This window comes from Muscardinus avellanarius, assembly GCF_963383645.1.
Source record: "Muscardinus avellanarius genome assembly, chromosome: 9".
NCBI classification, from domain to species: domain Eukaryota; kingdom Metazoa; phylum Chordata; class Mammalia; order Rodentia; family Gliridae; genus Muscardinus; species Muscardinus avellanarius.
The window spans coordinates 39,011,592-39,034,841 of record NC_137795.1 but is presented as its reverse complement, the minus strand read 5'-3'; the positions used below and the strand labels follow the sequence as shown (position 1 = coordinate 39,034,841).

Genomic DNA, 23,250 nt, shown 5'->3' with positions numbered 1-23,250 from the left:
TAGTCTTGTCCTCTGTACTGCAGAGAAAGTTCTGGTGATTAACATTTTTATGTGTACTTTTTTTTTTTTTTTGGTGTTACTGGGGTTCTTGGAAGCCCTTCTACCTCCGGGCTACACTCCCAGAATTATTTTTTTTATATTTTTATTTGGAAACAGGGTCTTTTACGCCAGTGCGGCTGACTTCGAACCTGCACAATCCTCCTGTCTCTGCCTCCCAAGTGCAGGGTTTACAAGCATGCGCCACCACGCCCGACTTTATGTGTACTTTTTAATTCTTAAAGATGGCTGGATAGTTACTATCTGGCCAGTGGCCCCAGGGTTATCACAATATGTAAAATCACAAATGAAGACTTTTTGACAGTAGAGTAAAATTTTTGACAGCTTTTGAAACTTCAAATATCTAAAGACCTCACCAGCATATCATAGTAACAAACTGACTTTTGGAAATAATTGTAAAACAGCTGTGTGGTACATTGACCATGCTATTGGAAGCTCTGAAGTGTTTATTGTACTTCTAACATAATTCTTTACCAGAAATTAGCAGTGCAAGTAATGTTGTGTTTTTCTCATTTTTAAGATATCTCCTGGTACTTATAATTCTGGATTTTCTCTTTTAGAGTTATTAATGTCATACAAATATTAAACTTTAAAGGAAACATTCTTCAAGTTTCTAGATAATCCCTGAATATATCAAAAATATGCATTTTAAATTCAACCAAGGAGGTAAAAGACCTCTGCAAAGAAAATTATAAAACATTGAAAAAAGAATCGAAGATCTTAGAAGATGGAAAGGTCTTCCATATTCATGGATAGGCAGAATAAATATCATCAAAATGGCCATATTTCCAAAAGTGATTTACAGATTCAACGCAATACCCATTAAATTACCAAGATCATTCCTCACAGACATAGAAAAATCAGTCCTTAAATTCATTTGGAACAACAAAAAACCAGAATAGCCAGAGTAGTTCTCAGCAACAAAAAACATGCAGGAGGAATCACAATACCAGACTTAAAACTATAATATAAAGCCATAGTAATAAAAACAGCATGGTATTGGCACAAAAATAGATACATAGACCAATGGAGAAGAATAGAAGACTCAGAAACAAACCCACACACTCAAAGCCAATTGATTTTAGACAAAGGGGCCAAAAACATACACTGGGAAAAAGATAGCATGTTCAATGAATGGTGTTGGCAAAACTTGTTAACCATATGCAGAGAAATGGAAATAAATCACACTTTCTCACCCTGCACAAGAGTCGATTCAGGCTGGATCAAAGACTTGGAAATTAGACCAGAGACATTGAAGGTCCTTGAAGAGGCATCAGTCCAACACTCCAACACACAGGCACAGATAAAAACTTTCTCAACAAGATAAAGGCACAAGAAACTAAAAGGCAAATCAATACATGGAATTGCATGAAACTGAAGACCTTCTGTTCAGCAAAGGAAACTATCAAGAACCTCAATCGAGAGCCAACACCAACAGAATAAAGGACTAATATCTAGAATATACAGAAAACTCAAGAAACTTAGCACTAAGAAAACAACCCAATCAAAGAATGGGCAAGTGAATTAAATAGACACTTCACAAATGAAGAAATTCAGATGGCCAATAAATGCATGAAAAAAATGCTCAACATCATTAGCAGTCAGAGAGATGCAAATCAAAACTACCCTGAGATTTCACCTAACTCCAGCTAGAATGGCAATCATTCAAAACACAAACAACAACAAATGCTGGTGAGGATGTGAAGAAGTGGGAACTCTAAAACATTGTTGATGGGATTTCAAATTAGTACAATCACTTTGGAAGACAGTATGGAGGATCCTCAGAAGAATGGGAACAAACTTACCATTTGATCCAGCAATACCACTTCTGGGTATCTACCCAAAAGAAAGGAAATCAAACTACCAAACTAATGCATGTGTTTCTATGTTCATAGCTGCACAATTCACCATAGCCAAACTATGGAACCAGCCAAGATGTCCAGCAGTAGATGAATGGATTACAAAACTGTGGGATATGTACACAATGGAGTTTTACTCAGCCATAAAGAAAAACACAATTACATCATTTACAGGGAAATGGATGGAACTGGAGGACATTATGCTAAGTGAGATTAGTCAGTCACAAAATATAAGAAATCTGATGCTTTTCCTAATAATGCAAAAGCTAGGGAGAAATGGGTAACAGGAGGAACTCTAGATGAAGGAGATTCTATAGAGAAGCAAATAAGGCAGCCTAACTGAGGGATGTAAGGGCGGAAGAGGGAAATTCTCTAAAGCACATGATGTACTTAAACATACCAAAGTCAATCACTAAGCCAAGGATGGGAAGGAGGGAGGGGAAGAGAATGGAGTGGGAATTGGGTAGGGGCTAATTGGGTAATGTATATATGTCTCCACTATCTTTTATCCCATTAAGATGTATGACTACAATGCATCAATAAAATATTAAAGTATATATATATACATTTACCTTTAATAAATGTAGGAATACTCTTTGATATTTATAAACTTCCTACTCTTCATCCTTTTTTTTGACTAAGAATTTACTCATAGTAGCTGTTTTTTGGGGGGTGGTAAGGACAGTGCCTTCCCAAGTCATCTTAACAGTATCTACTTGTGCTGTGAATCATTGGTTACAGCACAGCAGAGATGCCAGCTGGCAGTGAGATTCAGAGCAGAGCACCTTTCTGATCTGAAAGATATCCTACTCTTTTGGCTTCTTAACACACACACACGTATATGTATATATATATATTTTTTTTTTTTCTTTTTCACAATACTGGATATTGAACCCAGGGGCAATCTACTGCTGAGCTACACTCCCAGCCCTATTTGAAACAGGGTCTCCCTAAGTTGCAGAGGGCCTCACTGAATACCTGGAGCTGGCTGTGAACCGGCAATCCTCCTGTCTTAGCCTCTCAAGTACTGGGATTACAGGTATTTGTCACCACACCAGCTTCAAGCTTTCTTTTAATAATGAGAAAACTTGCTCATGATTGCCTCAAACTATTATTGTACTAGAAATAAATTATCAATAAAGATTGTCACTTCAGCTGGTTGTGGTTATGCACACCTATAATCATAGTACTTGGGAAGCTGAGACAAGAGAATCACAGGTGTAAGGCCAGCCTCAGCAACTTAGACCCTCAGCAACCTAGCACAACCCTTTCTCAAAACGAAAAATAAAACAGGCTGGGGTGTATCTCCGAGGTAGAATCCTTCAGAATTCAATCCCCAGAACCAGACAAAAAGAAGGAGGGGAGAGGGTAATTTCATTACATTTTTATAAAATCTTTTCTTTTTTTTTAATCAGCTACAATATATAATTTTGTCCCACAAAATAGTCTTACTCCTAAGAGAAGATGATTTTTTTCTCAAAAAAGTATAGCAGAAACTATATTTTTTATTCTGCCACAAAATGTTTATTCTTTTATACTTATTACTTATACTAACTTAAGAAGTCAGATAATTGATTAGAATAGGTTTTCATTAGAACAGTGGCTTACAACTTCACATAAAACATGTCCCAGCCACCACAGAGAAATTACATTAGAATCTCTGTGTAAATAACATCAGCATGTTTTGCAAGCTCCAGAGTTGATTCATATGCACTGTCAGGGTTGAGAACAACTGCCTGAAAAATAAAAATAACTAAAGGTATTCATCAGGATGTCATTTTTAGAAAAGTTGCATTTAGACATTCCAGTGAAGCAAGTGCTAGTCAGATTAACTGCCGGCAAAATTCTCTGCTTGTTACATGGAGAACTGGCAACATGTATTCTTTAGCCTAACAGGACCACCTAATCTTTTAGAGATGAGATATATATTATTTTTATTCATTTTCATAGTTGTAATGTAAAACATAGGCACTACAATGCTATGTCTGAAATGATAGGACTGACATCTGTTATTTTATTGCCTGGTACTGTTTTTGCCCCATCATCTTTCTTCTTAAAAGCTATGATTTTTCTGATATGGTCAGATATGTGTAGAAGATTTTGTTATCATGGTGATAGCACTTATGATATTAAACTTGTACATTAGAAGATTGCCATATATCGTGGAGATGGGATTGATGATACTAAACTTCACCAAAGACACAGAGTAATTGTCAAAAGATGAATAAAGTAAAGAATTATATTTTTTAAATGTCTGAACATGACTAAATCTCAAGTGTTTGGTAGAAACTTTGTGACTGTTCATAACTATGTCTTTATAAAAGCAGTCCAAATCCTAGCAAGTAAGAGAAAGAGTTTGTGACTGGAACTGAGGAAATGAGTGTCATGATTTGTTATCTTACTTGCAGGATATGGGCTATCTTCAAATTGTACTTTGTTCCTAATCTCTTGGTACGTCTGACATTCTAAACTGTTTAATGTGTTGGTGAACATGGCTAACCTCCTTGGAAAAGATGTATATTCCTGGAGGGTAGCTCTATTTTTTTCTTCATCCTGGTATCCAGCATAGCTTTTTGCCTGAAATTTTCTTTCTAGGGAAACAAATTCATTTAATTGTGGCACTACAATGAATATCAGTTAAGACTTAGCCTAATTTAGCAAAGTTTCTGTTTCATAATACCAGGCTAAGAGATAATTTATTACTTTTTATCCTCAAATCTTTTAGAGTTTTGCTATTTAAAAGCTGCTTTGTTGTTAAAAAAAGCTGCGATTGGGAAGTCTTTTACTGTTTCAACAATTAAAATCCTTCAGATGTAATCTCAGCTGATATATCTAATGCTGAATATCCTAATAAATATTATAGTCAAGCTCTGCTGTATTAATAATAGGCTACCTTTTGTCAGGTGTGGTGGTGCACATTTATAATCTCAGTACTTGAGAGTACAAGTACTCTCAAGAGATTCCAAGCCTCAGCAACCTCATGAGACCTTCTGCAACTTAGTGAGATCCTGTTTCAACTTTAAAAAATAAAATCAGGGGTATAGCTCAGAGGTAGTATGCTCCTGAATTCAATCCTTAGTACCACCAAAAATAAAAAATAGACGGCCTTTTAAATAAGATAAACTAAATAACTGCTAACTTAAATGTCTCAACAACTGACCAAAAATAATTGGCACAAAGTTTCATACTTTTAGGATTTGGTGTGGTATTTGCTGTTTAAGATGCCAGAATTGTTTGTCAGAAGAGCAGAAAATATATTGTATAATTTTTTTGTCTAAATAAAAAATAATTTTGGGGGGAGAGGAGTACTGAAGGCTGAACCCCCAAGGCATTCTACCTCCTACCTACACCCCCATCCCAGTTTTCTTTTTCTTTTTTGGAATGGTCTCATTAATTTGCTGAGGCTGGCTTCGAAAAATACTTCTTCTTTTTTTTTTTTTTTTTTTTTGTGGGTCTATGGATGGAACCCAGGGGCATTTGACCTCCGAGCTACACCCCCTGCCCCATTTTTTATTCCTTATTTTGAAACCGGGTCTCACTGAGTTACAGAGGGCCTCAATAAGTAGCAGAGGCTGTCCATGAACCGCGATCCTCCGGTCTCAACCTCCCGAATGCTGGGATTACAAGCGTGCGCCAACTCACCCGGCTTCGAAAAATACTTCTAACATAGATGTTACTTGAAAGCATCACTTGACTTTATTCTAAAGTATTAATATGTTTAGGACATAGCCAAAGAGGAATACATTTGTAGCATTGTCAGTAAAACAATACTTTTTACTCAATAGAAAGACAAAATATTTTTTTTCAAGGAACTCACTGATAGGAGATATATATAATCAATTAAGATATCAAATGCTAAAATAAAAATAAAACATAGCTATTTAATTTTGTAAATAAAGGAATATTAGTCCCACAAATCAGAAATTTATGATTCTTTCAAAAACATTCATTATAGCCAGGCTTGGTGACACAGGAGGATTGCAGTTTTCAGACAGCCTCAGCTACTTAGTGAGGCCCTTTGCAACTCAATGAGACCCTGTTTCAAAAATAAAGAATAAAAAATAGCGGTGGGGTATAGTTTGGAGATAGAATGTTCCTGGGTTCCATCCCCAGTGCTACAAAAAAAATTAATTATACTTAATAAGGATCATCAGATGGGTAAGTTAAGAATTTTCTAGCTGCCAACCTATATCATTAAATATTGACTAGACTACTAATTCTAAGGTAATTCTCTATCAAATCAGTTAAGTTAGGTTAAACCTAACTGCTGTGGATGCACTAAAAAATTTCTCCTGGGCACTGCTCATTTAGAAGGGATGATCTTTCTGCATTAGCATTTACCTTTCCCTTCTTTTCCATCTTTTTCACTCTAAAATTAAACAGGAGTAGCCACTAATCACTCTATTTCTCCATTCTTCACAAGAAGTTTTTTTGTTACAGTGGCCCTCTTGTTAGGATCACTAGCATTATTGACAATAAGTTATTCTGATTAATTAAATTTACGGTTAGCTAAGCTTAAAATTTTTTATGCCTTATTTGCATCTTTACCACTAGAAAAATCCTTCTTCATTCTTCCGGTAAAAGAGAAAGTTCAGGGCTTAATTTCTATTTGTATTCATTACTTCTTTTTCACGTGTGTATGTGGTACTGGGGATTGAACCCAGGGACATTCTGCCTCTGAGCTACACTTTCAGCCCATTTTATTTTCTATTTCGAAACGGGATCTCACTGAGTTGCAGAGTCTGATCTCAACCTGTGATCATCCTGTCTCAGATTCCCAGCCCATTGCTTTTTTTTTTTTTTTTTTTTTTTTTTTTTTTTAGGTGGTACTGGGGTTCCTGGAAGCCCTTGTACCTTGGGCTACACTCCCAGACCTATTTTATACTTTTTTATTTTTGGAAACAGGGTCTTTTAAGCCAGCGCGGCTGGCTTCGAACCTGCGCGATCCTCCTATCTCCATCTCCCAAGCGCAGGGATTACAAGCGTGTGCCACCACGCCCGGCAAGCCCATTACTTCTTAAAATGATATTTACATGTATATCCAGCCTTGAATTCCACTTAGTCCCGGCATCCCTAGTCCTGACCCTATCAAAGTAAGAACACATAAAAGTCTTAATTTAAATGCTCTGACGTATCTTTAAAAGAATAAAGTAGAAGCAGTAGAAGAAATGAAATACCTTTCATATGAAAGACTACTTAATATAAGTATATAATGTAGAAAATGTAGAATATGCTCCTTCATCTCCTTTTTGAATGTACGTTGCTCATTCACAGTAGCATTAAAGAAAATATTTCTAGTGAATTGAATATACTTACCTACATGTTTCTTTGGCAATATACATTTACTAATTAACTTTACAAAGAAAAGTTGAATTATAATGTGAAACCTGACTTCCAGAAACCAAAGATGAGAACCATGTATTTTTAAAGCATATTTTTAATTGAAGTCTTGTCTGAATTAACTCTACAAATAAATCATTCATCATAAAGGTAGAAAGCCCCTGGGTTCCACCCCCAGTACCACCAAAAATATTTTTAAAAATAAATGTTAATGCCACTTATCAACATTGTGATATTGGAAAATTATATAACTTTTCTAGTCTTAATTCTCTCATCTGGAAGATGGAATTATAATAGCACTATCAAATATGATAGTTAATATTAACTGACAAAATTTCCTAAAGCAGTTTGCTTGTAATTTACAAATAGTGATCACCCAGTAAATGTTAGTTTCTGCTGTTGGTGATGGTGATTATTACTATCATATGCTTATTTTCTGGAGTCAAACAAAATTGTCAAATATCTCAAATTTGTGGAGAAAGATGTAACACGGTATTCGTTTTTTCCCTTTTGGCAGGTAATATTCACTAATGTTAACTTTATATAGAATATGTTGCCTTTTGTTGTTATAGTCTAGCCAAAAATAAAATATCATTGTAGAATTTAAGTATATTACTTACTTCTTTTTCCCCTCTTATTTTTCATGTCTGGGTTTAGGTTCCTACCAAATTTAAATAACAACTGACTAATATAACTTGCAACTGAAAAACTATAGAATTCCATATTTCTGTTGCAGGACTTAATAAATTGCCAACACCAATTTAATTACATAGTGCTTCGGAAGTGCTTAAGTATTTTAAATATTCTTCTTACTGTCATATATACCCTCTCTGGCATTAATAAATAACTGTACATACAAAAACTGTTAAGTTTAGAATACTTTAATATGCACAAAATGTGTGCAAGTGATGCATTAGAGGTCCTGTGCCATGGGACACCTTCCCTCCCCAGCTGAGTTTTGTGATCCATCTTTCTACTCCCTTATGGTCAGCATTTCCACAGTTATACTCTTAAAGGCTTGACCTTGTAACTTAGAGGAAGGAAGATTTATTAGCTCACAGTTTCCTTGGAGATATTGAGGTTCAGTCCGTGTGAGACCAGGGATCTCAGGGCATGGCATAGGCAAGAAGCAGAGAAACGAGAATACAAGGCTGATTTCACATCAGGAAGGCAGAAAGCAAGAAAGAGAGCAGAAGTGAAAGAGAACAAGAGAGGAGGAACCACACTGAACCCCAGGGATCCACCCTTCCTAGCCACTCCCTACCAGCTAAGGCCGCCAACCAGAGAAATCCATTACAGTGATTGATCCACTGCTGAGATTATGATTTTCATGACAGCTATATCAGCCCTGAATAGTAATTAATAAATGAGCTCTTTAGAGGGGACAAGAACACCCTCTATCTCTTTTATCCTCTTATTTGTACCTTCGGTCAAATTGCAAGCATTTTAACCTCAATGGTGAGGATCATGTCATGTAACATTGAAGAGACCAGCCAGCCAGTAGATGCTCAGTTGATTTTTGTTGAATGCTTTCCTCTTTTATATTTATCTAATTCTTGGCCCTGGTCATCAGGGTACTGATGACTTAATTATTCAATTAAGAATGCCTTAAATAATGTAAGGTAAAATTAACAAATCAAATGCAACAAGAGAATTAATATTAACCTAATTCCAAAGACCGTTGTCTGTGGAATAGCTTTTTTTTTTTTTCCTAAAGAAGGTTCCCTGCCATTCTACAGATGCCAAAAGCACTACCCTAGCATCCTTATTCTCGAATCTTGGCTACTTCCAGTTCAGTGCCTTGAATCAGGTGACAGATCCATACTTTCACCCTAGCACAGTGGAGAATGAATGGTCCTGACACAGCTGCTTGCAATCTAAGGCCCTGAAATAAGAGACACAGACCTTATGTACTTTAACTTTTAAAGATTCTTCAGATGATGTTAGGAAAAAGAATGGTATAGACAAGAAAAAATGTTTATGCCATGTATATCTAGTAATTAAGTGTTCATCTCTTTGTTCACAAAGCCTCAGCTCTTTATTTTTAAGAAATTTTTATTGGTGCATTGTAATCATACATCATAATGCAGTTCAGCTTGATAGAAACATACATGCACACAGCACTTGGTGAGCTTCCCCTGGCCTTTACCCCACTCTCCCATTCCCTGGACGCAATATTGAGATTGGCATTGTTCACTTTGTGTATGTACATAGGGTCGAAGTGTTTCCTTGATGAAGCCTCCCTCCCTCCACCCCAGTCTCCTAGACCCCCTCCATCACTCCACTGGGTTCCTCCTTTTCTAGGTTCCCCTTTGTATCCCAGTTCCTCCCTAGCTTCCACATATGAGAAAAAACATATGACCCTTCATTTTTTGTGACTGACTATTCTCACTTAGCATAATATTCTCTAGTTCCATCTTTTTTCCTGCAAATGACACAATTTGGTTTTTTTTTTTTATGACAGAGCTTCAGTTCTGATATGTAATTATGTAATAAGCAAATGATAAACCTAAAGCAAACAAATTTGCTGCCTGGGCCACCCACAACATGCTTTGTCTAATTAATATAAGAACTGTCTTCTCTGTACATTACTGATAAGCAGAAATAGGAACTGATATGCAAGTGTGGCAGAGAGCAGCTTTAAAAACTGGCCCAACATCATGTGTAGCCTCACTGTATACCATTTACTTCCCTTTGTGTAATGACTCTCAGTCATAGGGCCTTAGAACCTTAACCCAGCCTTCCCCCTTGCAAGTACCCCAGAATGCTGCCATTGGCTAGTGTCCAAAAGGAAGACTGGAGCAGCTGCCCTGACAAATAGGTTTTCCCCTATTCAGTGGAGCAAGTGGGGAGTTTGAGCTGCTTTGCAAGACTTCCTGCCTCTGGGTCCAGAAGTGTTTGAAATAATAATAAAGCATCTTCTCTCTGGCACTGTATATTTTTTTCCTTTGGAGATATGTAAATATCTTTAGGATCTTTTTAATGCAGGAGGTGAGAAATCATCCATCTAGAAATCTAAAGACTTGATTTCAGCTTTTTTTTTTTTTTTTTTTTATCTCTTCCAGACAGTAAGGATTGTATCTTGGAGCCGCTTTCCCTGCCAGAAAGTCCAGGTGGCACCACCACTTTAGAAGGTTCTCCATCTGTGCCTTGTATTTTCTGTGAAGAATGTTTTCCTGTGGCTGAACAAGACAAACTTCTGAAGCACATGATTATTGAGCATAAGCTTGTAATAGCTGATGTTAAGTTGGTTGCTGATTTACAGAGGTAAATTTTGGTTTTTGTTTATTTAAAAATTTTTGAAATTTAAAAATTTTATTAAACAATCTATATGTACAAGGATTCCTAGACAGATATTAATGTTCATATTCATTTCAGGTTTCTCCTAAAAGTTACACTCTTATTTTCTTGTATCTGAGAATGTCAGGTGCTGATGCATTTCCTACAAAATTGGAAACTGATCAACTTTCCAAAGAATAGATAGTATTCCCTTTGTCATATCCCATGAGATTATTGACACTATTGATGTCTCTCAGATTTGTGTTCTTTTTATGGTTTAAGCCATAGCCATTCTCTGAGTGGATCCTTCATGAAAGCCTGGAAAAATAATTTGATCAGATACTACCCAAAAGGCCGTGTTTGTAAATAGGGATCCGTAGAAATTTCAAGCCTACAGGATCTTGTCCAAACAAATCTCAAGTGTCATGATGATGTTGTAATCTAAGAAAAAAAATTTTTTTGAGCCATTCAACAAGCCAAAGTGGGAGGTCAGGATGGTATACAGTAAACAGCTATTGAGATCAGTGACTGAGGTCCAGAGAAGAAGCAGCTAACAAAGATGGGGAGGCAGGTAGAGGTGAGTGCTTGAGGAATTGCCAACCTGGAACGTGTATTTAATGTTCTTTTTCTATAGAACCTGATCTGCATGGCCACAGCTATTCTTAAAAGTGAGCTAGTCTTTAAAGAACACTTGACTTAAAATCCTCCATTCCAGCAGATTAGTATAATAGACAATTACTCCTTTTTTTCCAATGTATATTTCTAGAACTAGTTGTTTAAGATAAATACCTTCTATTAAGGATCTATAGTAGAGTAGTTATGTTCATATCATGATTGGTTGAAATTTGGCAAACATTTGTTATAGAGGCAACATGATGGTAGTTACTGCTTTTTACAGTTACTAAAAGCATATATAATTTGGTATATCTGGTAAAGAATATCTCATATTGAGATATTCTATACTGAAAATATTAGTATTAGTATAGCCCAGGCTTTGTAACATACTTGCATCTAAACACACACACACGCACACACACACACACACACCATTCTTAGAAAGGAGCTTCATTCATATTAAGGGTTTTCCAAAACAGCAAGCTGTATTATTAGTAATGGACTATAATACCAGGCAAGCCTATTGTTGAATGCAGCCTGTGAAACTTCCTAACTCTGTGACTTCCAGCAACCTACATAATCTAAGTATCAGTCTCCTGGTATGTAAAATGGGAGCAACACCAGCCTTCATAAGTTGTTGAATAATATATAAAACATAATTTGTATAGCACCTGCTAGTATCTGTGCCATAATGTATACTTCATAAATGGTAGGCAAAATTTTATTTGTATTTTGATTACTAAAAATATAATTGAAAAGCCGGGCATGGTACACCCTTGTAATCCTGGCATTCGGGAGGCTGAGACAGGATGATTGTGGTTCGCGGACAGCCTCAGCTACCTAGTACTTAGTGAGGCCCTCTGCAACCCTATTTCAAAATAAAGAATAAAAAATAGGGCTGGGGATTTTGCTCAGAGGTAAAAATGCCCCTGGGTTTCATCCCCAGTACTGAAAAAAAAAAATTATACACATACACACACACACATATATATTTGAAGTGAGACTTTTATACTGGTCTGAAAACCTAATTCAACTGTTGAGAAAATTTTATTTAGAGTTTAAAGTAATCTCAATTTCTAGAAAGATACTTTGTGTTTAATTTAGAATAGTCAAAATACCCACAAGATTACTATTAGGTTTTCTCCAACCCTTTCCTATATCCATGATGTCCTTCCCTACTGCCCAGCACCAATACAGAATATCTGTGTGGCGCCTTCTGCACATGTGTGGCTCCTTATACCCACTCAGCTATTTTTGAGTAGCTGGGTGCTGCCAGGTCAGGGAGCAGAACAGAGCAGGGCAAGGAAGTTAGGTGAATGATACATGTCACCAGCTGGTAAAATAGACTAATTCTTTGCATATTTTCAGAGAAACCACTCTGTATTTCTCATTTGCCTTCATCATTCTTTTTCTATTAGAAAGAGAAAGAGTACATTCCTGGGGTTTTTAGAAGTTTTCTCATATATGATACCTAATTACAATATGTAGCCAAGTCTGTTGATTTTGTTTAGATACTTCTTAGGCTAGAAATGTTCCAGTTCTTTTCTTATCCAAATCCCCGTTGACAAGAGTATTAAAGGGGTAATTAAATACTTGTATATTGCCGGGCGTGGTGGTGCATGCTTGTAATCCCCGGGTTTGGGAGGCGGAGACAGGAGGATCGATCGCATAGGTTCGAAGCCAGCCGCGCTGGCATAAGAGACCCTGTTTCCAAATTAAAAAGTATAAAATAGGTCTGGGAGTGTGGTCCAGAGGTAGAAGGGTTTCCAGGAAGCCCAGTACCACCAAAAAAAAAACTTGTATATTCAACTTTTCTTTTTTATGAAACTATTCTTTTTACCCTTTACCATGTAAATGCACCGTATCGCTATGAATTACAGAAAATTATGACCATCTACCAGTGATAACTGGGAAGTGTTGGTTTGGATTTTTCTTTCTCTTCTTCCTTTAAAATCTGAGGAGTAGCCGGGCATGGTGGCGCACACTTGTAATCCCAGCATTCCGGAGGCTAAGACTGGAGGATTGCAATTTTGCATACAGCGTCAGCTACTTAGTGAGGCCCTCTGCAACTCAGACCCTGTTTCAAAATAAAGAATAAACAAAAAAGAAAATAGGGCTGGGGGTGTAGCTCGAAGGTAGAATGCCCCTGGGTTCTATCCCCAACACTGAAGAAAAAAAAATTCTGAGGAGTAGCAGCCAGGTGTGGTGACACATGCTTATAATCTCAGTACTTGGGTGGCTGAGACAGGAGGATTGCACGTTCACAACCAGCCTTAGTTACTTAGTGAGACCCTCCGTAACATAGTGAGACCCTGTTTCAAAATAAAAAATAGGGGGAGTAGCTCTGAGGTAGGTAGAATGCCCCTGGGTTCCATCCCCACTACAAAAACAAAAATCTGAGGAGTATCAGATTTTGTGTCTTCCCTTTATGCTTATATATGATAGTTAATCATATATATATATATATATATATATATATATGCACACACTAATCTTTTCTTATTATTGATATTAATATTATTATCTATATGTAGACAGGAAAAATGAATTATATCTCAGGTTTACGAACCAAGAATTAAATATTAGGATCAATCATTTTCTAAAATTTGGTTATGCAATAAAATGGATACTTTTAAACTAAAAAGATACGTCTCTGATTTAAGTGCTCCCTAAAGTACACAAACTTTTGTCTTAAATTTGGAAACCTTTGTCTTATCAGCTCTCCTCCTAATCAAATCTCATGAAGTAAAAATGAGATTAATTCAAATTGACCGGGAATGTAGTAAAATCTGTTGCTTTAGAATACCTTTTGAGTTTGGGAGGTTGTTTTTGGTGGTGGTGATGGAGGTCTTTGTGGTACTAGGGATTGAACCTAGTGGCATTCTACCTTTGAGCTATACCTCCAGCCCTTTTTGTTTTTAACAGTTTTGCTGTGTTGCTAAGAGTCTCATTGTGTTCCTGAAGCTGTCCTCAAACCGGTGATCCTCCTGTCTCAGTCTCCTAAGTAGTAGGATTACAGGTGAGCCAGTATTCATGCCCAGCTAGAATACATTTTAATGTATCCCATCTCCTTTAAATAATAACATCCTATTATTTAGTGAAACTAAAAATTCCCCTCCAAAACAAGTATTGATTGTGATCAAAGTAAAGTTAGAATCTTCTCAATATTATATGACTTATTCCTAACTTAAGAAAAAAATCCAAAGAGACAGGGGGTGGGGAGGCAGAGGTTCAGTTGGTATGATTGAATTCATTCAGAACTTCTCAGAGAAGAGTTATTCCTCCCAAGTACAGTAAGTAATAAAGATGGTAAATAATAGATACATACATGATGGACTTACCTTGTGCTTTATAAGAAATCAACTATAGAGCTGAGCATGGTGCCGCATGCTTGTAATCCCAGCGCTTGGGAGGCTGAGACAGAAGAATCACATGGGTTCAAAGCCAGCCTCAGCTACTTAGTGAGGCCCTGTATAAAAGTAGTCTGGGAGTATAGTCTGGAGGTAGAAAAGCCCCTGTGTTCCACCCCCAGTAACACAAAAAATAAATAAATAAATAAATTTTTCTATTAAATTTATTTGACATTTTCTTTATTGAAGCAAAGTAACAGACTTCCCAGGGCAGAGGAAATAAAACAAAAATAAGTCTTTTCTTCTACCCTTTTAATATAGTTATTTATATTGAGCTATTTGCTAGCTTTATTCAGTAGATAAAGTTGCTCCACAAGATAAATGTTAACTTCTTAATTCTTACCCTCATCTCTACTAAATTCTAATCATTCTGTGCTACTTTATTTTTTAATTTTTTTATTGGTGCATTGTAGTCATACATCTTAATGAGATACAAGATGGTGGAGACATACATGCACACATCACCCAGTTAACCCTTACCCAGCTCCCACCCCATTCCCTGCGCTACTTAATTTAAAGCTTTATCCTTTGTCAATAAGTATACTTACTATGGGCAGACAAGATATTGCTATAAGGATTTTATTGTGAGACAGTTTTCTGAGACATGATTTGAATCAATACTTTTGAAAGAAAAAATATTTGCTTATGACTTAACTAATTACTTTATGACTTTTTAATATGCAGAGCTTTAATAAATTGTCATCCCAATAAAAATCTATACCACATATTATTCCATAGTAGCCCTTATATATTGATAGCTACGATTGTAGCTTTGAATAAACTAGAGAAGTAGAAAAAAAAATGAAGAAAAGAAGCTGGGTTGCCAGGTGTGGTGGCGCACGCGTGTAATCCCAGCATTCAGGAGGCTGAGACTGGAGGATTGCAGTTCGGGGACAGCCTCAGCTACTTAGTGAAACCCTCTGCAACTCAGGGAGACCCGGTTTCAAAATAAAGAATAAAAAACAGGGCAGGGGGTGTAGCTTAGAGGTCAAATGCCCCTGGGTTCCACCCCCAGACCCGCAAAAAAAAAAAAAAAAAAAAAAAGAAAAAGAAAAGAAGCCAGGCATAGTAGCGGATGCTTGTAATCCCAGCATTTGGGATTCTAAAATAGGAGGATCTCAGTTCACATACAGCCTCAGCTACTTAATGAAGTCTCTGCAACTCAGTGAGTCCCTGTTTCAAAATAAAAAATAAAAAATATATAGGGCTGGGAGTATAACTCAGGGCTAAAATGCCTCTGGGTTCCATCCCAGTACCGCAAAAGCACTAAATGATCCCTTTGAAAAATATGTTCTAGTGGGTGGGAGAAAATGTCACAGGAGGCATGTATTGAAGATCTGCTATCATTAAGCTATTTATTCAGTTGAATACAGTTTACTTGAGTGCCTATACTAACCACAAGGAAGTGTGTGTATTTGTGTGTGTGTGCGCACATGTACACATCTTAATTCTAATTACAAACTAAAACAGCACTATCTACTCAACTAGTGTGTTTTGTAACTTAAATTTACATTAAGGTAAAATATGTGTTGCAACTCAGGTCCACAAGATTTAATTCATAACTTTATATGCTGAAGTTTTATAAATTATAGTTAAATTTTGCTTCTGTAACAAATGGCTGCTTTTCTTTGATGTCAGTGTTATCTAAAGTTAGGTTAGGAAGAGAGCATTCAAATGACAAGGTTTTTTCCTCTTGGACCTACCTATTACCTGCTTCATCCCCCTGCCATCAGTAGCCACCTGACATCTCAGTGATATTCCTAGAGATATCTGAAAAACATCTTTTATAAAGTTGATGATTACTTGTTAACAGAGCAATAAAATAACTTTTAACCAATGTAAATAATGTCAGAATGATCACATAGCAGTAGCTTCTTTTCCTTCATCCCTTGGGAAGCCCTTCCTAACTATTTGAAGAAAAAAACTGAGGTTTTCTAGACAGAATCTACTCATGATTTGAAGTCGATTGATATTGAGAATTGTTTCCCTCTGTCTATCGCTTTGAAATAAACTCTGATACATAGTAGTAGTGTATGATATGCTCCCTCTCTTCAGAGATCAAGGAGATAATCTGTACCCAAACTTTGGAAATTCTTGGAGACTGAAACCCACTGACTATTGGAATCAGATCATTGTTACCCCTATCGTGTAGCTTCTTTGTAAGTCTTCCTAGTCAAGTAGTTCTAAATTAACAGCCACAAAAAGCTGGTATCAACCTTCAATTCTTAGATACTACTGTCACTTAGTATGTTTTTCAGAAAGAGGAGGTTCCATTCCCTTCAGATTCCATGTCTCCAGTTCTGTTTCTGCCTTGTCAAGTTCTATGGAACCTACTTGATAGCTTAAAAAAAAAATGGTCCAAGTGTCCATCACAGCTATATTTCTAGGGGCCATCATTTCTCTTTTCTGCAGTGCGTGTACAGATTGATACCACATGCCTGGAGTCATTGCCTTTGGAGTCAGAGTCCAAGTTCAGACCCCAATTCTGACCTTCTAATTGTGTGATCAGTTAAGTGGCAGCTGCTGATAGTTATACATTATTCATTCATTTCTTTTTTTTCCATATTCTATACTGGCTTAGTGTTATCACCATTTATCTTTATATTTTATGTCAGCTTATGTCATTGTTTTCTTTTCCTCACATCTCTTTGCAGCACAGATTATTTTTCTAATACATTGATACCTTAGCTGTAGAGCACCATAGAATTGGGAGATTAATGTTAAGAAAAAGGGAAAAAAAGAATAAAAATGAGATCAAATATAGAGAGTAGGAAGCTACTTAGAAAACTTTACAGGGATCCTCAAATATTCTTCTACATCTTTAAAACATTTACTGTGGGTCTATTATGTGAAGAACACTGCTAGGTACTATGTCAAGACATTTTAAAATATCCAAATCTGTACCCTTTGTATATAGTTCATCTATTTCAACAATGTCTAATTCTTCCACAAGGCTTTGGTTCTTGGGTATAAGTTATTACTTTTAGCCATCCATTCTGTAGCCTGGTAAATTGCCAACTTACAGTCAGCCGTACTATTTCCTTTTCCCCATGAAGACCATGCTCTCTTCTTGGTACCATTCAATAAATGATGTTGTGGTTGCCAAATATTGTTGGATAAGCAGAGAAGAGAACAGCTTGTTGAATCCTGTCATCTTACTACCTCTTTCATCAAATATGCAGGTCTACAGGTTATTATTTCTTTTAAATTTAGCCTACTGCTTCTAACTCTGCTCATTAGACATAAGAATTGTACGCTCAGCTATTTTTCCAAAGGCTAAATTTGACTTTTTTTTTAGACATAACGTGGACCTGTGGAATTGTTCTGTCTTGTTACATAGATATTGAATGTAGACTGATTTCTCACTGTGCTCTTCTTATGACCTCTGTTCTTTTTATATATGATAATCACTCAACTTTCTTTTTATTACAGAACGTGTCACAATCCCATTTAATTGTTGCATTTTAAATATATATAGACTTAAATGTTATCTCAGAAAACTTTTTTATCACATTGAAATAATACATTGTAACTGTCTTATATATCTATTTATCAAATATGGAAGTAGTTTATAATCATTTTTATGCCCTTACAGGATAATTTCAATTCACTATATATTTATTTCATATTCCTACAATGTTTTACTGTCTTTGTATTCATAAATATTCTAGCAGCTTTTAATTAACATTTGATTTGTTGCTTTTTAAATGTTTGTATAGAATCTTGACATTTTAAAGAAGGTAATGTATGGAATCTTCTCACTATTTTTTAATTCATATTCTAAGGTACATATTATATTGGAGAAAAAGGTTCACTGAACAGCCTATCACCGATTTTTGTAGTGTGATAAGAATCAATTCTACAGCCCCACTTGGTAAGTATGTTTTGGCTACATCTTTTCCTTACAATCAAAAAATTTTACATAATAATCTTACTGTCTTAAATGACAATTACTCTCACTTTCATGATAACTAAAATTAAGTTGCTTTATTTTGCCTAAACTGGGTAAAATACAGAACTCTTATCAGATTTTTTTTTTTTTTTTTTTTTTTTTTTGCGGGTCTAAGAATGGAACCCAGTGGCATTCGACCTCCATGCTACACCCCCTGCCCTATTTCTATTTTTTACTCGTTTGTTTGTTTGTTTGTTTGTTTGGTGGTACTGGGGTTTCTGGAAACCCTTCTACCCCCAGGCTATACTCCCAGATCTATTTTATACTGTTTTATTTGGAAACAGGGTCTCTTAAGCCAGTGCGGCTGGCTTCAAGTCTGCACATTCCTCCTGTCTTCACCTCCCAAGCACAGGGATTACAAGCATGCGCCACCTTGCCCGGCTTATACTTTATTTTGAAACAGGGTCTCACTAAATTGCAGAGGGCCTCACTAAGTAGTAGCTGCGGCTGTCTGCGAACCGCAATCCTCCAGTCTCGGCCTCCCGAATGCTGGGATTACAAGCATGTGCCACTACGCCGGGCTCCTATCAGATTTTAATAGACATGCGCATAGGCATCCATACACACATACACTCCACATTTTTAAAAAAATAATTCTTTCTGGAAAAGAGATAAATACCTGTTTTTAAATTTTCTTTTCTAATCTCTCAACAGAAGAACAAGACAATTATTTTTTGTTATGTGATGTTTTACCAGAAGATAGAATTCTTAGAGAAGAGCTTCAGAAGCAGAGACTGGTAAGAATTATTTTAAAGAGTAAAATACTGCATTAGAAATATATATAAAATCACCTGGTATGGTAGGATACATCTCTAATCCCAATACTTAGGAAGGATTTGTGGTTCTAAGCCAGCCTCAGCAACCTAGCAAGGCCCTCAGCAACTTAGTGAGACCCTGTTTCAAAATAAAAAAATAAAATGGGGCTGGAGATAGCTCAGACCACCTTTATTCAATCATCAGTACTCAAAAAAAAAGAAAAAGAAGGGAATAAGGATCATTACTATTGTTTCTTTTTACTTTTTTCTTATTAATTATAGAAACTTACATACATACCTAAAGAGGAAATGATACATAGAGGTCTTAAAACAAAAAGTATACACTGAAAACTTCCTGTTAAAAAATGCAGAGATTTTACTGTTTGCCTCCTGTATTTTCTATAAAATAACCACAGAGCTTGCTAGCTTTAGTGTATTGTTAGCTGCCTGATACATGCTAGGGTTCAGTAGTCATGGAAAACTGCCTTCAGCTAAAATTGAGTTGAATTGATTAACCTTTCTTTCTCATTTTTTCTGGAATGTGCTCTGGAGTAGCATTTCTTTTAATCTGCTTTATAAATTAAGCATATGGCTTAGTCCACACAGTATCCTTTCTCATCTTATTCTCACTATAGGCAAGCTAAGTTAGACCCCTCAGTATCTTTAGTCTTTATAACCAAGAACTACACATACAAGGTATGATGTTTTTTATTTTTATAAGTTAATCATAAATTAACTTTTAAGTTTTTAATTTTGTTTAAAAATAGTTTTCCATCATTTGTAATTTAATCGAGATTGTCTTGCTATTGATTTAACAGTTTCTTAAAAGTTTTCCATGTATCTTTAGACTTGGCTAGATACATTACAAAAATAAATATGATTTAAAAGTTTGTGCTACGTCTCCAGGAGATCCAGGAGGAAAATAAATCATATAAAACCATAATTATATCATTTTAAAAAGTCCCTCAAAGCACATTTTAATCCCAAATGATTATTTCTCCCAATAAAAGAGATAACAATGTTGGATATCCGTTTCCATGTAAGAAAAAGTATACGTTTCCTATGCTTTGCCTAGTCCAGTGCAGAAACAGGATTTCCTGAGGGTCTCTTATTACCTGGTTACATTGTCTTATGCAGTCTGCAAAACAAGGGTGAATTTATGGTTATATTTTAAGATTTTTACTTGCTTGCATTTATTTAGCAATTTTAACACCCATGAATTTTCTCTATTGCTCACCATGACATGCATCAAAAACAATCAAGCTATCATAATCCTAATACTTCCAATGACTTCCTTGTAAGAAAGCCATCTCTGCTACTTTGGCTATTCCTGTTACTCAGCATGGAGAATAATTATTTTATGTTTGCAGATAGACTCAGAATACTACAGAATTTATAGCCTCATTTGTAGTCTGAAACAGTAATAGGTTTGATGAAAGTGAGCAGCTTAAAAAATAAAATAGGAATGAAAATGTGATCAGTCCATACACATTCATGGAATTCCTGCGTAACAACGATTATACAAAAAAGTACAAGCCATAGTTTATATCCTAAGAGTGTATCTGCTACTTAGAAAAGAAAGCCAAATATGTATTCTTGGTAATAGAAATAATAATAGAATATATTGTAGGTCTTGTGAGGTTAATCCTTGCAATGAAACAATGCCTGTAATACATTTAGAATAATACCTGGCACATGGAAAACATTCAATTAATATTAGACTATAAAACCTATCATATTAGCCTGTAAAATGTGGCAATAATAATACTGTGTCTTAACAGTGAGGATTTGAATAGTTAGAGAATTATAGAGAAGGGAATAAAAATGCATATAGATATAAACATTCAAGGTATATTCAGGAAAGTTGAATAATCAAAGTCTGCCTGAAATAGGATTTTTTGGAGAGGAATATGAGGAAAATTCGAAGAGGTATGATGGAGGGTGTGTACTTAATGCCTTTCAGAGTTACATAAGGAAAAGGTGGTGGATGTAACTGTTTAAAAATCCATATCAAGAGCCAGGCATGTTGGTACACATTTGTAATCCAGGTACTTGAGAAACTGAGACAGGAAGATTGAAGGTTTGAGGCCAGCCTCAGCAACTTAGCAAGACCCTGTTTCAAAATTTAAAAAAAAGGAAAAAAAGTTTTAAGAAGGTGGGGCTTGGAGGTACAATGCCACTGGGGTTTCAGTCCTACTACTACTACTACTACTACTACTACTACTACTACTACTACTACTACTACTACACACACACACACGAAAATGTCAAATTCTAGGAAAAAGCAGAAGAGAGGTGGTAGAAAGAAGCTAACAATTATTTAGTTCCAGCCATATGCCATGCCTTATTTTAGGTCTTTGCTTCTTAGCAGTCCTAACAGATAATTATTAAATGTCATTTTGTTGATGAGGAAACTGTCCCAGAAAGATTATGTCGCCCTGGACTACATAGTGAATAAGAAGCTGAGCAAATTTTTTAAACCAGATATGCTTGTTACTGCCTTTCTAAGCTTTTCCAGCCTAGGAGTTATTTATTCAGCCCCCCTCATGCCATCTACTCTTATTTTAGGCACTGGAAGTCACTCTGTCCTGGATGTTTACAGATTGACAGGTCTGCACAGGGAAAGGATTTGAGCTTGGGTTGGAGTTGGGAAAGTAGAGGAGGTATACAGGGACCAGCCAGAGTAATCATGGCTAGAGGATTTTTAAATCATTGCTAACAGCAGGAAGACAGTCTGAATTTGCCAACAGCCGGTTTTACACTACAAAGTGTAGAAGCATGAGGTTGGTTGGTATGTATGAACCTCCTAATGGAGCTACAATGATTACAGCATCTATTTTTTTTATACATAAACTTACAGGTATTTCCAGAAAGAAGTCTACATGGTCAAATGAGACAGCATTAGAAAATTACAGTATACTTTTTCCCTAATAGGTTGGCAAGATTTGAAAATAATGATATAAACAGTTGCAATAACCTTAAGAAATAAGCACTTAGCCAGGCATGGTGGTGCGTGCTTATAATCCCAGTACTTGGGAGGCTGAGAAAGGAGGATCACAGGTTCATTGCCAGCCTCAGCAGTGTGAGATTTTCTGCAAATTAGTGAAACCCTTTTTCCAAATTAAAAATAAAATAGTGCTGGGGGTGTAGCTCAGAGGTAGAATGTCCTGGATTCAAATCCCTAGTATCATACACACACACAAAAACAAACATAGCTATAAGTACTTTTTTTGAGATAAGTACTTTTTCAGCTGCTATTAAGAATGTAGTCTAGTATACATTTCTTTTATTTATACTTTTATTGGTACATTATAATTAAAAATCATAGTGAGATTCACAGTGATTTATTAAGGCATGCATGCATCACCTGGGGTATTTCCCTCCTCAGCCTCATGGAGACATTTATATAAGCTCTTTGTTCCAGATTCTCCCTGTAGACACTTATCCTCCAAAATCGTACATGCAGAGAGTTATGGAGTCACTTGCTCTAACCATAGCTTGATTGCTTTTCTCTTATGTTGCTAGTCATTACATATTATCAAACAATTCCTCGCTACTAATCAGAATTTCAGTCTATAGTTTCTGCAAAATGTAATTTAAATCAACCAATTTGCTTCATGGTAGTGAATATATAATCCGGTCTAAGTGAGTGAACTCAGCTCAGTATGAATAGGATCTCCTGTCCATGAGGGAATATGGCGCCGCTACCATGCCCTCAGCCATGAGGCTGGCGTATTTCTTTTCTGGTTTTGAGCTCCACTCTGAGTCCCTGGAGGGCATGCTGAACCCGGCCCCTGGGAGCTTTAGACGCTCCTTGCGCCAAAAAAAACTGCTGAATTACACCTAGTTTTTCCGCAGCTGCTCACCTCAGCTTCCTGTCCTCCCTTCGTCTCTGGAGCCTGGTGGGTTGTTGAGTGCTCTGATTTGGAGCCATCCGATGAACTCACCGCCGCCGCCGGCTGTATGGTGCTGCTGTGGTTCCC

The 23,250-nt window shown here is 36.3% G+C and overlaps 1 protein-coding gene across 1 annotated transcript in view; it reads left to right on the top strand.

The window, feature by feature from the left end:
• The window catches only part of ZNF277 (zinc finger protein 277), a gene marked incomplete at both ends in the record, with an annotated part of 133,946 nt that overhangs the window by 48,240 nt on the left and 62,456 nt on the right, over positions 1-23,250 (top strand). The window contains 3 exons of the mRNA XM_080701473.1: positions 10,322-10,523; positions 18,346-18,434; positions 19,167-19,249. Coding sequence (XP_080557599.1) covers positions 10,322-10,523; positions 18,346-18,434; positions 19,167-19,249 — 374 coding nt within the window. The remainder of the gene's footprint in view (positions 1-10,321; positions 10,524-18,345; positions 18,435-19,166; positions 19,250-23,250) is intronic.